We start from the raw sequence: 16,780 nt of genomic DNA, 5'->3' as shown, positions 1-16,780 counted from the left end.
ACCTGGAAAGACTGAAGGGAAGTAGTGTCCAGCTATAGGCCAGGTGAGTATGTGACATACCCGTGTACCTCCTTAGAAGAAATCCTGTCTCCTCGTTTCCAGTCATGAAAAATCTTAAGAAATCTGATAAAAATCATCTGGCTACTCCTGGTGGTGCCGTCTATATCTCCAACTACTTGGTAGGTTGAGGCAGGAGGTTGGAAAGTTCAAAGCTCGCCTGGGAAAGTTGGTGAGTTGGTTAAGGTCAAGGGTAATCATACACATTCCTGGTGCGAGTTCTTGTGGGCTTGGAGAGACTGGGTGGCCGCCAGGGCAGAACCTACCTTCACCGGGCGGCCACAGCACACGTGCACGACTGCGGCTTCCAACCCCGCCCACCTCCCCGGGCCCGCCCCTTGCGCGTGCGCAGACGCCGACAGCCCCGCCCCCCGGCGTTTCTTTCTCTCGCCGAGCGGTGCTGGTGCTCCACAGCGGCAAGATGGCGGCGGCGCAGCAGGGAGCCAGCGGTGTAGCCGCGCAGTTGGCAACGCCCGCGTCCGATACTGACCCCCTCAGCCGCTTCACGTGTCCGGTGTGCCTGGAAGTGTTCGAGAAGCCGATGCAGGTGCCCTGCGGTCACGTGTAAGTGGCGGGCGCCGGGCGGGACGGGACGGGGCGGCCGGTCGGTGCCCTCGAGCCTCGGCGTCACGCCCCACCCGCCGCGGACCGTGCCGCCGAAGTGTGCGCGTGACTGCCGGGCGGTCAAGCGGGGCCCCCGCCGGGCGGCTAGAATCGATAGCGGGCACCGGGCGAGCCCCGAACGGAGGGGAAGCGTCGGGGGGCTTGGCCTTAGCCGCTGCCCGGAGGCGGGACACTCACGGGGGCGCACTTCGTTCCGGCCGTAGCAAAGCCCGCGTGGCCCGGAGCCCCGTGTCACTGTCCGGGCTGTGTCAGCCGGTTCCGGAGCTGAGCGCGGGCGGCCTGGGCTGTCCTCGGGGCTGGGACCGTACAGCGGGGTTTCAGTTCCACCCTGGCACATTGACACTCCCCTCAACTGCAGGGACTGGGGACACGCCACCACCTGCTTCATTTTCTCCGTGGCCCCGCTCACCGATTATTACCTAGGCTTGGTCCTGACGATCTCCCCAACACCGGCACCCTCTGGGCCCTGCAGGCGTTCCCACTGCCGTCCTGTGCGGGCCAGCCTTTCCCAGGTGAATAAACTTTGAAGGTTGGCTTGGAGCCGCCTCACCTGCCCGGCTGTCCCCAGGTGGCTCTCCAGGTCTGGTTTAGCCCAGACCCTCTGCCCGCGCGGGGCCAGGCCAGCCTTCCCAGGAGCTCCGAGCTCCATCCCAGCCGTAGTTGAGGTGTAGGTGACCTGGCCCCATCTCCTCCCCACCAGTGTTCATGCTTCGACCTGGCATAGTCTCTCCCTGCTCTCCTGTGGAGGCTTTGCTTGCTTTTCAGTACCCGGAGCACCATGTAGGGACCACAAGAACAGGGGTGCCATGCCTCCTCCCCCTTAATGTAATCCTTTGCTCAGCGCTGTAGGTGTCCCCTAGACCCCTCGCAGTCAACTGGAGTGTCTGTCTGCATGCCCTCTGTGTGCTGGCTTCGGGGTACAGTAAGAAGGCGATTTGACGCTAAGGTTGACAGCCCAGGAAGATGATAGTAGGTAGTGGCCGGTGAGATGGCTGACCAAACCTGATGACAGTTCACTCCTGGGGAGCCACGTGGTAGAATTGACTCCTAAAAGTGGCATACACATTTGCCCTCGCGCGCATTCGTGATACACACACATCATAGTTTTTAAAAAATTGCTAATGATGAAGCTGTGGTGTCGGTCGCATGCAGTAGGAAAGCATTGCAAGAGTGGTGTGCAGCTGTTAACTTTGCGAACAAACTTAACCAGATTGAAAAGCAGCCAAATTTGAGGCTTCCTTGACTTTTTCCTAGGTCAGAGGTCAGTTTGGTGTTGCCCGAAGTCAGACACACCTTGAGAGAGCCTTCTCCACGTGCCCTCTGCTCTACCTAGTTGATTGTTCACAGCTGTGGTCGGAACCTTTGCTTTTTATGAAACTCGGATCCAGGCCCGAGTGGCTACATCCTCTGTGGTCTGGGTGGAGTGCAGATAGCTAGGAGCTAAAGAAACAGCCCCATTTCTAGGAAGTAGAAACTGAAAGCTCAGGGCACAGGCAGTTTAGAAGCTGCTTCCTTGTCAGGATATAACTCAGGCATACCCAAGGCTGGTGAGCTTGTGATAGGCCATTAAATAAGCTGCTTTATCTGCATGCTGGATGGGCTTCCTCTGTTGTCTGGAGTTACTCTTTGGGTGGGCTTTTGCAAAGGCCCTGCCTTCCTTGCCTTTTCTCTGTGTGATCTGTCACATCATTGTCCCAAAGGTCTTCTTGTCTACTCTTGACACTTTCCATCATGTTTGGTGTCATCTCTGTGACACTCTTTGTCCAGGTCTTTGTGACCTGCAGTTCAGTGTCACCTCTTCAGAGGCACTTCCTGTGGTGTTATCCTTATTCTCCATCACCGTAAGAAGTGACTGTGGTTTCTTCAATTTAAAAATATAACATTGTTCAAAAAAAAAAAAAAAGCCGGGCAGTGGTGGCACGCATCTTTAATCCCAGCACTCGGGAGGCAGAGGCAGGCGGATCTCTGTGAGTTCAAGGCCAGCCTGGTCTACAAGAGCTAGTTCTAGGACAGGAACCAAAAGCTACGGAGAAACCCTGTCTCAAAAAATCCAAAAATAGGGGGCTGGAGAGATGGCTCAGCGGTTAAGAGCATTGCCTGCTCTTCCAAAGGTCCTGAGTTCAATTCCCGGCAACCACATGGTGGCTTACAACCATCTGTAATGAGGTCTGGTGCCCTCTTCTGGCCTGCAGGCATACACACAGACAGAACATTGTATACATAATAAATAAATAAATATTAAAAAAAAAATCCAAAAATAAAATAAAGTAACATTGTGGTCAGTGTCTTTAATCCCAGCATTCAGGAGGCAGAGACAGGCAGCACTCTGTGAGTTCAAGGCCAGCCTAGTCTACAAATCAAGTTCCAAGACAGCCAGGATTGTTACACAGAGAAACCCTGTCTCAAAACAAAATTTATGTGTACATGTGTATATCATCATACAGACTCACCACTCTGCCCTCAGGTAAATGACTAGGACTCCCAGGCTATACTAGAATTTTGCCTAACAAATGATAAAGTTTTTTTTTTGTTTTTTTTTTTTTGTTTGTTTGTTTTTTGTTTTTTCAAGACAGGGTTTCTCTGTGATTTTTGGAGCCTGTCCTGGAACTAGCTCTTGTAGACCAGGTTGGTCTCGAACTCACAGAGATCCGCCTGCCTCTGCCTCCCGAGTGTAAAGATTTCTTTTTTTTTTTTAAATATTTATTTATTATGTACACAATATTCTGTCTGTGTGTATGTCTGCAGGCCAGAAGAGGGCACCAGACCTCATTACAGATGGTTGTGAGCCACCATGTGGTTGCCGGGAATTGAACTCAGGACCTTTGGAAGAGCAGGCAATGCTCCTAACCACTGAGCCATCTCTCCAGCCCCTAAAGATTTCTTAAAAGAAAGTAAAAAACAGATCAGCTGTGCTTTAAACGCATATCCTGGGCTCTTCATCAGATTTTGTCAATGGAACTGTACAATGTGTCAGTGGCTGAGTAGTGTGGTGCCCTGGCCTTCATAGCCATTCTTCCTGTGTTTCTCCTCAGCATCACCACCTTGCTCTTCTCTTCTTCCAACTCAGTGAGCCAGCAGGTGCTGCCTCTGGCTCTGGCTCACAGTGTGCTTCTGTGACTGCCCGAGTCACTCATTAGGGTTGCACTGTCTTCCTCGTCAGTCTTCACATTCACAAAGTGTGCTGTTGTCTGCAGTGCACCAGAACCGATTTCCTGAAACTTGGATTTGATGTTAGTATCTTGCTTTAAACCTTTGACCTGCTTTTGAGAAAAACTTTTGCCTCCCAAGTATTGGAATTGAAGGTATGCACTACCACCACCTTTCAAGAAACACTTTAGAGGGGGCTGGAGAGATGGCTCAGAGGATAAGAGCACTGGCTGCTCTTCCAGAGGTCCTGAGTTCAATTCCCAGCAACCACATGGTGGCTCACAACCATCTGTACTGAGATCTGGCACCCTCCTCTGGCGTGCGGGCAGAATGTTGTATACATAATAAATAAATAAATCTTTAAAAAAAAAAAAAAAAGAAACACTTTAGAATTTGGTTTCCTGAGTACTTAGAGAATTTTCAGCCTGAACGCCCCCTCCCCCCAATATCCTCTTTTCACTGTTTAGTTTGCATCCCTGGGAGTAAAGTTCCCTTGACACTTTTGAATTTAGAATTGATATTTGTTTGCTTTGTTTTTTTTGAGGCAGGGTCCCTCCCTCTGTGTAGCCCTGGCAGTCCTGGAACTTGCTATATAAACCAGGTTGGCCTCGAACTCAGAGCCTCCTACCTCTGCTGCCCGAGTGCTAGGACTGAAAAAAATTTTTTTTCTTTTTTTTCCCCCACACCATGCTTGACTGAAAAACAATTTTTGGCTTGAGGTCATAGAGTATTCTTCCTTTGTCTATTGCAGGTTTTTTTTTTTGTTGTTGTTGTTTGTTTTTTCAGTTTTTTGAGATGGTTTCTCTGTAGCTTTGGAGCCTGTCCTGGAACTAGCTCTTGTAGACCAGACTGGTCTCGAACTCACAGAGATCTGCCTGCCTCTGCCTCCTGAGTTCTGGGATTAAAGGCATGCACCACCACCACCCAGCGGTCTATTGCAATTTTTTAAAGGCTGATCCAGAGGCTGCCTCTGAGGTCTGATGGGCCCCAAGAAGTTATAATTAGCTCCCCTGGGTTTGTGTGTACCCGTGCTTTTCGTTCACCTCTGAGAGTTAGCAGTTCCACATACTGTATCACACATGCATGACACCCAGCTAAGTGTTTGCTATTCATGGGCTGTTCTCCAGCAATACTCCAGGTGGGTATGATGTCTTCAATTTCACACAGAAGCAAATGGGGTCAGGAAACCCCACCAAGACTCCCTATCCCTAGTGACAGGAACTAAGCTTTGAAGGCTCAAGCATAATAAGCATAATTCCTTTTTCTACATAGTGTAGAGTGTGTGTGCAGTTTTTTTTCTGTCCTGAAAGCACTTAGTGTTTTATTTTTTTTTTTTTTTTTTGTTTTTTTTTTTTTGTTTTGTTTTTCGAGACAGGGTTTCTCTGTGGTTTTGGAGCCTGTCCTGGAACTAGCTCTTGTAGACCAGGCTGGCCTCGAACTCACAGAGATCCGCCTGCCTCTGCCTCCCGAGTGCTGGGATTAAAGGCGTGCGCCACCACCGCCCGGCTAGTGTTTTATTTGAATGAGTAGGAAGTAGGCTGTTCAAATCCATTATTCATTGGTGTCTTTTAAAGAGTTGATCCACTTTTGTTGTCTTGTCTCTTTGCATGACAGGTTCTCTGTATGTCTTGTTCTAGCTTTTGCTCTGCATGCCTGCAGGAATGTCTGAAGCCGAAGAAACCTGTCTGTGGGGTGTGTCGCAGCGCTCTGGCACCTGGCGTCCGAGCTGTGGAGCTCGAGCGACAGATCGAGAGCACAGAGACTTCTTGCCATGGCTGCCGTAAGAATGTATGTGGACATACGTGGAGAGTCCTTGTCTTTCAGTGATGAGATGGTAAAACAGTACAAATGTCTAAAGTTAGAGCCGAGGAGTGACTAACAGCGCAAATGCATGCCTGCTGTTTGTGGTGGTCGCTGTGCTGCTGGGTTGGGGTTTTTTTCCCCCCATAACCTTGCTGGGTTTTTTCCACCCATGACCTTGCTGGGTGGTTTTTTTCCCCATGAGTTGATTTAGTTTAGTGATTTATACATTTTACCTTTGAAATTTATAGAAATAAACCCCCACCCTCATAAAAGACCCATCTTCAGCTGGGGAGTGGTAAACACTTCTACTCTAAGGACTTGGGGACAGAAGCAGCAAAGCCAGGAGTCCTAAATCAGCTTGGGTTACCGAAGACCTACGTGAGAAAGTGTTAACTCTCTTGTTTGCATTCTATTTTAATAGGATATAAGGGTATTTCATTATTTTTAAAAAATATAAAATGAAATTAGTGGCTCAAAACATCTGGTGCTGTGGATATAATTCAGTAGAGTACTTACTAGCGTGCAAGAAGCCCTAGGTTCCATCCCAGCACCCTATGTGTAATAGGAGGATCTGAAATTCAGAGCCAACCTGGTATACATGAGACTGCTTCAAAAAAAGAAAAAAAATCATCACTAGAGTTATAAATGTACTGGATCTGTTTTAGCCCTCAAAAGACTCCTGAGTAGATGTGAGGTGGAGCACGTACCACCGGTGTCTACCTACCAGTGAAATGTGGTTGTGCTGTGCATTTTCTCAGGGACACATCACTGTGCCCTGTGCTTGCGCTAATCACTACTGCTGGGAGCACAGATAACTTGTACTTTATCTTCCTTGTTGGTTTTTAAGTCATACAATTTTTTATTCTAGACAGTAAAATAAATAAATAAAACACCACTGTGTGTTCCATCATAGATCCCCTCTTGAAAGGGATTCAGTTTGCTATGTGGTGGTGTACACTTGTGATCCTGGTACCCAGGCTGAGGCTGGAGAAGAGTTTTACATTTAAAAAGCTGCTCAGCACTTTGTACCCTTTAGGCAGACATCAGTGTAAATGTGTACAAACACACAGTGAGGGTACACCCTTGCTTCTTTCATCTTTTTATATTTGAAATTCTTGTTTTACTTACTAGATAGCTTTGTATGTCATCTTGTTATTTTTAGTTTTGCTTTTTTAGGCAAGGTCTCACCATGTAATCCTGGCTAGCTCAGAACTTACTAAACTCAGAGTTCCACCTGCCTCTGCCTCTTAAGTGCTGCAAAATTAATAGGCACAAGTCACCACAACCATCTGAATCTCATTATCTTTTGTTTACTCTGACAATCTCAATGCTAATCCCTGGTTGGCTTATTTGGTTTGTTGGCTTTATTTTTGTTCTTTTTTATTTTGTTTTTGTTTTCGAGACAGGGTTTCTCTGTGTTGCTTTGGAGCCAGTCCTGGAACTAGCTCTTGTAGACCAGGCTGACCTCGAACTCACAGAGATCCATCTGCCTCTGCCTCCCAAGTGTGCTGCCACCACCACCAACTGGTTTTGGTTTTTGGTTTGTTTTTGTTTTTGTCTTTGTTTTAAGATAAGGTTACTCTGTATAGTCCTGATTGTTCTGGAGCTCTTTGTGTCGTAGACAAGGCTGGCCTGAGATTCATGGAGATTCACCTGCCTTTGCCTCCTGAGTGCTGGGATTAAATGTTTACACCACTATGCACAGGATGGTGGTTTATTGTTTTGTTTTTTTTGTTTGTTTTTTGTTTTTTATGTATACAATATTCTGTTTACATGTATCCCTACAGGCCAGAAGAGGGCACCAGACCTCATTACAGATGGTTGTGAGCCACCATGTGGGTTGCTGGGAATTGAACTCAGGACCTTTGGAAGAGCAGGCAATGCTCTTAACCACTGAGCCATATCTCCAGCCCTTTATTGTTTTTTAAAAAGTAAAAACAAAATAAAATAGTCTCATATGACCAAGGTTGGCTTTAAGCTGATCTTCTGCCTCTACTTCTGAAGTGCTGGGATTACGAATGTGAGTGATCATACTTAGCAAGTTTCAGTCCCGCCTCCCTTTTATTTGAAGATTTATTTTATGTGTATTGGTGTTTTGCCTTCGTGTATGTCTGCATGAAGATGCCAGATGTCCTGAAATTGTAACTATAGACAGCTGCCCATTGGGTGCTGGGAATTGAACCTGGGTCCTCTAGAAGAGCTGACCTAGCTCTCAACCACTGAGCCTTCTCTCCAGCTCTTCTCTTCGTTCTTTTATGCAGGATCTCGTACAGCCTTGGCTGGTCTCAGACTCAGTATATAGGGGAATAACCTTGAATTCTGAACTTTGAGTGTTGTAGTGTAGATGGCTATAGAATGGATACAGCTTTCTCCTCCATCTATTCAGAGGGCTTTAGTTTTGGGTGTACAGTGAGACTCTTATAGGCTCGTTCCCACATTTATTCTCAAGCTCCTGGGTGGACAGCTGAGTGAGTGCTCTGGGCCAGCTCCAAGGTTGGCATCTGAGTCAGTGCGCTCTGGCCAGTGCCTGTAGATCTGGAATCGGAACCCTGTATCCTCACAGTTTCATTTTGAATCTCAACAAACTGACTTCAATCTTTCTTTTCTCATGCACACTCTTCTCCCCTGTGTGCTTTAATTTTTCTCTGTTTGTAAGGTTTGTAAAGCAGTATGTTATTGGCACGTGCCTGCAATACCAACCAACACTGGGAAGGTAGAGGCAGGAGTATGGCAAGTTCCGGGTCAGCCTGAACTACATGAGACCCTGTCACAAAGCAAAATAAAAATAGATGGTTGTATGTTAGATGTGCCCCCCAAATCTTTCTCTCTTCCTTTCTCATTTTGCATATTTAAGAGTTCTCACACAAGTGTGTTAGCATGTGTCTATATTCTTTCCTGGGGAGGCTGAGACAAGAGGATTTCTTCAGGCCAACTTGGGTAATAAATGCAAAACAACAAAGGTACAGTTGGAAGCAGACCAAAATACGATTCATCTCTGTGTAGGTTAAACTAGCCTGGAACTCTTGGTAGTCTTCCTGTCTTACCCTCCCAGAGTCCTTGAGATCACAGATGTGCACCACCATGCCTAGGTAAGAGAAATTCAAATGTGTGAGTGTAGGGCCAGTGAGATGACTTAGCAGTTAATGGTGCTTGGTGCCTAATTCTGACACCTGAGGCCTGAGTTCAGAGAGATGGCAATAGCAGAATCTGTAATTCCACAGGAGAATCAGCAGAAGCTTGTGGGACATCCAGCCTGGCTTACATAGTCATGAAAGTCCTTGTTTCAAGGTAAAGGACCAGCACCTTGTGTGTCCTCCACACAGATCACACACACGCACAAAATAGAGTTTAGAATACTTTTTAAAGCATCACTGGATTTGGAAAATGTCAGTAAGCCAAGAGCAGATGGAGAGAGTGACCTCATAGTGGAAGCAGATATAAGCAAGGTGAAACAGCCATCCCGCTATAGAGAAAGGCCGTAGCTGTTTGGTTTCTGCCCACTGGCATAGTCAGGAGTTCTCTGATTCTTAACCCATCATGTGATCTAGTTATCCTACCCCTAGTTTGGGATCATTTCTTAATAGTTCCTCACTAACTCTTGGTCCCGCTCTTTATATTCAAGTTCATCCTATCTAAGATCCGAGCCCACGTGGCTTCATGTTCCAAATACCAGAATTACATCATGGAAGGTGTGAAGGCTACCACCAAGGATGCGTCCCTTCAGCCAAGGTAATGAATGACTTACTCGCCCCAGAAAGATGTGAGATGCTTGTGTTGGAGGAGGATTTAGGTGTGAAGATATGGGGAATTGGAGAGATGTGATCACTGGTGCTGGCTAAGGATGAGAGGTTCTGGGGTGGGGGAATGTCTTCATGTGTTAACTGTGCTGATATCAAAACACTCACCTCTGGCGCGTGATGGTCTTGGTTCTGAAAGGTAGTCCATGCCCCTATATTAAATCTTTCCACTGATGCAATAAATCATATCAGGCCGAACTAATAAAACCAAGTTTAATTTGAGCAAAGCAACTCCCAGTGTGTGGGAAGGGTGGGTGGGGAGGGTTGGGGGAGAACAGGACTGCTTCTTAAATACCCTGTGGGCATGGTCTTGAGCATCTCAGGGGGAGGAGCCACCTGTGGCAGGCTTTCTGAGGGTAGGGTTTGGAGAGGGAGGAGGGGGAACTGAGGTGGAACTTCCACTCAAACAGGATCATTGGATTGGGCAATGGTTGAGATTGTATGGAATGGTTCTCAGGGTGCTCTTTTGTATCTCACCTCCCAGAAATATCCCAAACCGGTACACCTTTCCTTGTCCTTACTGTCCTGAGAAGAACTTTGATCAGGAAGGACTTGTGGAGCACTGCAAACTGTCACACAGCACGGATACCAAGTCTGTGGTAAGAATTACCTTTTCTTTGAGTAGGTAAAAAATCAGACATGCAGAAAATTACTAGATTGTACAATGAAGTCTTAGCCTTCACCTCACAGCAGTTTGCTAAAATGTGCTTAACTGTGTTTGTGTTCTATACATATATGTATGATTTTGATGAGCCATTTAGGAAGTTACAGATACTATGACCTTTTCCCTTTTAAGTTCTTCAGCATATATCTTAATGTTTTCTTTAAAAATCGCTTAAACAACAACAAAGAGTCTCGAGTAGGTTATGCTGGCTTCAAACTCATCTTGTAGCCAGGGGTGATTTTGAATTTTTGATCCTCCTGCTTCACCTTCCAAGTGTCAGGATTGCACTGAGCCACCATGCCCAGCTCTGGATATTTTGTTTTTATTTCTTTGTTGTCCTGGTGGTTGAACCCTGCCTTACCTATTATAGGCAAGTGTTTTGCCATTAAGCCATGTCACCAGCTCAGAAGCTGTCAAGATAAGTGTGGTGCTGTCATAATTGGTAGAGGTGATGCAAGCTCTTAGCCCTATTCAAGATTGGGTGCTCTTATTCATAGACAGTCAGAGGGGAAGTGAGAAAGCAAGTTCTGCCTCCTGATCTAGCTAGGCTCACAGCTATTGGCTCCAGACTTGACTGTCCCAGCACCTACCAGGGGTCTGCAATCAGCTCAAGAAGGGGAGGCCAGCTCCAGCTAAGGATGGTCTTCCAGGTTCCAAAGTGAAAGGTGACCTCTGAAAGGCCTGAAAGTAGGGTGACCAAGCTTAGTTAAGGCAGGGGTATGTTGAACTTGGAGAGCTGAAATGGAGTTGGTGGCTTGGATTCAAGGAGGCAAACATGAGCTTTTTTGAGTTTAAGGAAACCGTGTTTGCCTCTTGGACTAAGGAGGAAGCTGGGATGGTGTGCAGGTGAGGAAGTCTGCTGCCTGTTGAGTTCAGTGAACAGAGCTGGGAAATCAAGGGGAGAGTCAGGAGCTGGCCACGTGCAATGTCCGTCCCAGTGCTTCTCCACTCTCATCTGAGCCAGGGCAGCATGCTCTGTCATTGCCCCCAAATCACTTCTTTTTTTTTTTTCTTTTTTTATTTATTTATTTAACTTTATTATGTTCATTGGTATGAAGGTGTCAGATCTCATGGAACTGCATTTTCAGACAGTTGTGAGCTGCCATGTGGGTGCTGGGAATCGAACCCTGGTCCTCTGGAAGAGCAGTCAGTGCTCTTAACCACTGAGCCATCTCTCCAGCCCCCCCCCCCCCCCAAATCACTTCTATAGCCCAGGCTGGTCTTGAACTCCCTGATCCTCTTTCCTCTCCCTCTTTGGTGCTGGGGTTAGAGGTATATTCTATGTGCCTGCTCAGATTGGCTTTTCGTGTGCATACTTTAGGCCTTATCTTTGTCATTCGGGCCTTTACTTTGTTAGCATTAGTGTAAAGCTGAATTTTACTTTGTGGGGATCAGTCATTCATCATTTTACGAGCCCGTACCCATTCCCACATCTTGTTTGAATTGAATAGACAGTATTTTCTGGGTTGCTTCATGTTTATGGGGTAGAGTGACCAGGCCTTGTACCTGGACTTGTCAGTAAAGCTGTCCTAGAAGAAAGGGGGCTGAGCAGAGGTCACAGAGGGCCAGGTTTAGCTCAGGCGTCAGGTCACAGCACCTTGCTTCCTCCTGGCAGGTTTGTCCCATATGTGCCTCTATGCCTTGGGGAGACCCCAGCTACCGCAGCGCCAACTTCATGGAACATATCCAACGCCGCCACCGCTTTTCCTATGATACTTTTGTGGTGAGTCTTTACCCACCCCAGGGGACAACACTGTTGCTTAATTTTCTGGAAGGAGCAGCAGCCTGGGGCACTATTCAGGCTTAAAGAACTCTCGGTCCCAGAGGGAAGTTGCACAATGTCTCTTCACGGGTGTCAGAGTAGGATTTAGGATGTCCTGGCAGTTTTCCAGCTGTGAGACTTCCTCTTTTCTTTTCCCTACTCTGCCTCCCAATTTTGCCCACTTTTGCTGTGTTTGATTTCCTTAGAGAACTTAGTTGGTTTACACTCAGGTTGACTGTCCAAGGACAAGGCAGTGAATAGAAATGGCCCACAAACTGACAGGGATTGCAACTCCAACTACCTGGAAGTGTAAATGTGTCCTTGGAATATGGCTTAGTGGTAGAGCCTTTGCCATGCAAGACATCCTGGGTTTTGTCCCCAGCGATGTAAGACAGTAACACAAAACGGCCCTGCTAGAGCAGCAGCATTGAAGAGCACATGCTGCTCTTGAAGAGGGCCCAGCACACCTCTAACTCCAGCTCTAGAGATCTAGCACCCTCTTCTGGATTCTGCTGATACCTGCACACGTGACATTCTCCCCTCTATCCTCCACACACGTATACTCATAAATACATTAATGAAAATAAATCTAACCAGGGATGGCAGTACACACCTTTAATCCCAGCACTTGGGAGGCAGAGGCTGGTGGATCTCTTGAGTTTGAGGCCAGCCTCATCTACACTTTGTATGTGTTTTGGATATTTTTTTTTTTTTTTGAGACAGTGTTTCTCTGTAGCTTTGGAGCCTGTCCTGGAAGTAGCTCTTGTAAACCAGGCTGGCCTCAAACTCACAGAGATCCACCTGCCTCTGCCTCCCCAGTGCTGGGATTAAAGGTGTATACCATCACCTGGCAAAAGGCAGTTACAACTTAACTTACTGGCACACTCTTGTTTTCCTAGCACTTGGTAACTGGGGGCAGAAGGATCAGGAATTCAAGACCAGCCCAGACTACATGAGACTTGTTTCAGAGGGGAAAGGAAAGCCAGATGTAGTGGCGCACTCCTTTAATCACAACACTTGGGAGGCAGAGGCCTCTCTGATTTCGAGGCCAGCCTGGTCTACAAAGAGAGTTCCAGGACAGCTAGGACTGTTACATGGAGACACCTTGTCTCAAAAACAAAGAACAAAACGTATTCTCAGTATAATATTTGGTACAAACTTGAAGGCTCTCCTTACTGTCCCTGTAGAGATGATTGTTTTACTGCTCAGGTAGGCTTCTGCCTCACCCAGATGGCTGTTTAACTGTAGTGCCCACTGTGCCTCTGAAGCCTCTTGGGAATGGCACCTCAGTTGAGTGTATGTGTGTTTGTCTTATTTCTGCATGAACTGAATTCGGCATTTGAGTACTTAGTTTGTGTTAGGTGTGTGTACTCTCTGGGACACTGAGTTCTCATTGGGGAAGGAATGGAATTTTGTTTTTGTTTTGTTGTTTGCTGGAGAGTGTTCATGTGCACTCGTGATCTGTGCATGCATGAACAGAGGCCAGGTATCAACATCAGATGCCTTTTATCAGTCTCCACCCTATTCTTGAAACAGGGTATCTCCACTTGGACTAGTCTGTTAAGTGAGGCAAGTCTTTGTGATCCCTGTCTCCTTAGTAGAGCACTGGATTAATGGTGTGCACCTCAACACCCTCAGCCTCCTTTTACATGGGTGGTGGAGATCTGAACTTGGTTTTTGTGCTTGACACAGCAGGCACTTTGCCAACTGAGTCATCTCTGCAGCCCCAGAAATTACTTTTTATTTTTTAGACTATATGTATGTCTGTATACCACATATGTGCAGTGCCTGCAGAGACGAGAAGTGCCCAATCCTCTGGGACTGGAGTTAATAGGGGTTGTTGTAATCCACTATGAGTGATGGGAATTGAACCTGGGTCCCCTGGAAAAGCAACCAGTGCTCTTAACCACCAAGCTGTCTCTCCAGCCCCAAGCTGTTAACTTTTGTTTAATGATGAAACAGCAGAGACGCTGAGAAATGAAGTAATTTTCCCGGTTTCACAGCATCTAAACAGTAGCCTGGGATCCTTAGCAGACTGTCTTGCTAGGTTCCTGGTGAAGTTGAATCTTCTGAGTGTGAACAGTTACTTAGACTGCTGTCTTCTGCCCTCAGGATTATGATGTTGATGAAGATGACATGATGAACCAGGTGTTGCAACGATCTATCATTGACCAGTGAGCAGGGTCCTCACTGTCCACCTCATTCTAGAGCTTCCAATACGCATTAGGTTGTGAGCCCTTGACTCTTACACCTCACATGTAATGCAGATCTGGAAATGAGCCATGGCACTGGACAGGGTCACTTCTCCCAGAGTGACAAGGTCCTAGGGCAGAGCCCTGTTTTCTTTGGGCTCTTAATGACTTTGTCTTCCCCACTGGTAACCTTGTTTGTCCCATGGTCTTCTCTCACACACCTCAGAGCTTCTGTCCCTACATTCATCCTACTGCCCTGTGTTCGTCTCCTAGGTCCTCCTAGCCAGCCAGGCCCTTCCCTGGGCCGTGAATAGCACAATAAAATAGGGACTCCTTTCCTTGGCCCTTGAGGTATCTGGGTTCTGCTGTGTACCAGGACAGGGCTGTGCTCATCTTTTCCTCTTGGGTGACCTTGGGCTTTCACAAACTGATGCTGGAAGTTTTGGTTACTGCTGTGTCCCTACACCTGTACATCCATAGAACTGATGGCTTCTGTCTTAAATGCCTGACAGTGCCTTTATAGGATAAGGTATCACCATAGAAATGTAGTGGGAATGCTGGGTAGCAAAGCTGGGGTGCATTTATCTGTAATTGGGGAGAAAGTGGAGTGGTGTGGCTTTTGGTTCTCTGTCACTCTGAGTGTTCCAGGTGGCTGGGTCCTGGGCCCCTCTGTTGGGTATCTGCTAATAGTCTTGCTCTGAAGAATGAGAGCCCTTGGGTAATGGGAGGAGGGAAGGCACTGACTATTGTATGTGCTGCTTGGTAACTTGATGAACCTGAGCATTCCTGCTGTCCTACAGCCCTTCTTGCTCAAGTGTGTGTTTTAAAACCCTGCCTTTCAGTGCACAGGCTATGGCAAAACCAGGGTCCTACCCACTTGTCTCTTCAAAGCCCCTGCTGGGAAGTTAAGGAAGCTAGGCCCCTGCCAAAGTTGAGAAAGGCAGTCTGCTGGAGGCTCTGTCGAGCAGCTGCTCTGCTCTAAATGCTGGAAGTCCAGCACATTTACAGAGTACAGTATGGGCACCACCAGGCCAATCTGCAGAACAGACCCTCTGACAGACCTAGGGCTTGGGGGGTAAGTCATCTTTCCTGTCCTGTAGCTCTGGTGTAGCTGAGACCTCTGCCTGCCAGAAAGAGCTAGCTCAGATCCTCCTAACCTGCAGAGTCGGGCAGAATCACTTTCCCAGGGTTACTGTTGGAAGAGCCCAGACATAACCACCTCTTCACTGTACCCTCTGGAAAGATTTGCTCAGGAGACACCTGGAGGGAAGTCTGACTCAACCTTGACCTGAGGAACTGAGAAGAGCACAGCCATACCACAGTGCAACATGAACCTCTTGTCCTGTATCACGTTCACTAACTATTTCTAATACAGCAACTTTCTGGAAAGTGTCGTGTTATGTTCTGGCTTTTAAAAAGTGAAATATAAATAAATTTATAATTTATCCAACCAGCAGGCTGTAATGTGTTTTCATTAAATAGCTTTTTCTGGAGTCTGGACTTGGCAGCCTCCAGAAAGTTGTTACTCCAAGGGAGCATTCTTGTCTGTCCCCAAGTCAGCCTGGCTTCTAGTCAATTCTGAGGCTTCATCAGCTGGGCCTGTCTTCTCTGAAAAATAGCAAAAATTGTCACCCTCTCCTTTCTGAGTGGGGAGTTCACAGAAACAGGTCAGACTCTAGACCCATCCCTTCAGTGACTTAAGTGAGACAGACAGTTAAGGGGTTCCAAGGGCTCAGACGTGGGGTCCTTGTAAGTATGCATATATGCCAGTTTCTGACCCCTTATGAACTAGGGTCGTGGTATGCAATGAGCCATCTAAAGGAGTGTGCAGAACAGTGCCCTGGATGCTGCCTGGGATCTGTGGGGCTGGCTTTCTGGGCTTTGATCCTATCCTGGTTCTATAGAGACTTGAATATGGCCCAGAGGTCTCAGTGCATCCTGTCTTTACTGTACCCTTGGAGGAGAAACACCTAGCGACTGAGAATGGCTCATTGCGACATCTCCAAGTTGAGCCTTGGACTCTGGTCAGTTTTCATTTATGTCCATTTGTTTCCTTGAGGTCTGTTGACAGTGGAAGTAAAATCCCTTGTAATACTAGAACAGATCCAAAAGTGACATTTGTCCAGGCGTGATGGCACACACTCTTAATCCCAACACTGAGGAGGTCGAGACAAGCATGAGTCTGAGTTTGAGCTAGCCTGGGTTACATAGTAAGACTGTCTCAAAGGGGGAAAAAAATTGAACTGAGTCCTGGATATAGCTGAGTTCAGAGGCCTATGATGACAAATGTTATTTGCCCATGAAGCACTGCTAAGGTTCGAGGGTGGGAAGGTTAGTAGAAGAGACTGAGCATGGGTAGGAGTCAGGTTGGAAGGTCCATTGACTGAGACCAGGCATTGGGGGTTCTGAGGGACATGGCCCAGCTTAGATGCAAGTAAGGCTCCTTGGACATATGGAGCAGACAAAGAGGCAACCACAGAAGTAGTCAGTGTGGTGGTTGCACCTGAGGTAGTCTCAGGTGTGTTTGGAAGGTGCAGTGTGAAGGCAAGAACCAGAAAGTGAACCCATAGTTGTCCCTGAGGGTCAGGTAAGCAGAGGTTTGAGAATTGAGCTCCAGGGTAACTTGGAAGGAGTCAGTTCTGTTTGTTACTGCTGTTGTAGGTTTTGTTTCGTGTGCCCCTCGTCACCCCACTTTCTGCCCGAGTGCCACACATCACAGCCCAACTTGCCAGCC

General features: G+C 47.3%; 1 protein-coding gene across 1 annotated transcript; it reads left to right on the top strand.

The window, feature by feature from the left end:
- Positions 1-443: 443 nt before the first annotated feature.
- Positions 444-15,496, top strand: Rnf114 (ring finger protein 114). Its single transcript, XM_041670972.1, has 6 exons — positions 444-621; positions 5,466-5,616; positions 9,254-9,360; positions 9,913-10,027; positions 11,708-11,815; positions 13,967-15,496. Exons 1-6 carry the CDS (start codon positions 479-481, stop codon positions 14,030-14,032), a joined length of 690 nt encoding a protein of 229 aa, XP_041526906.1. The 5' UTR covers positions 444-478; the 3' UTR covers positions 14,033-15,496.
- Positions 15,497-16,780: the final 1,284 nt, after the last annotated feature.

Source organism: Microtus oregoni, unplaced genomic scaffold (assembly GCF_018167655.1).
Source record: "Microtus oregoni isolate MIOR12 unplaced genomic scaffold, Mior012 000020F_ref0000438, whole genome shotgun sequence".
Classification (NCBI taxonomy): domain Eukaryota; kingdom Metazoa; phylum Chordata; class Mammalia; order Rodentia; family Cricetidae; genus Microtus; species Microtus oregoni.
This window is presented reverse-complemented; position numbering and strand designations above follow the sequence as displayed.

Coding starts and splice junctions, on each gene's coding strand:
- Rnf114 (XM_041670972.1), top strand. CDS start 479: ATGGCGGCGGCGCAGCAGGGAGCCAGCGGTGTAGCCGCGCAGTTGGCA. Junction 10,028..11,707: donor GCACGGATACCAAGTCTGTG/GTAAGAATTACC, acceptor TCCTCCTGGCAG/GTTTGTCCCATATGTGCCTC. Junction 11,816..13,966: donor TTTCCTATGATACTTTTGTG/GTGAGTCTTTAC, acceptor TTCTGCCCTCAG/GATTATGATGTTGATGAAGA.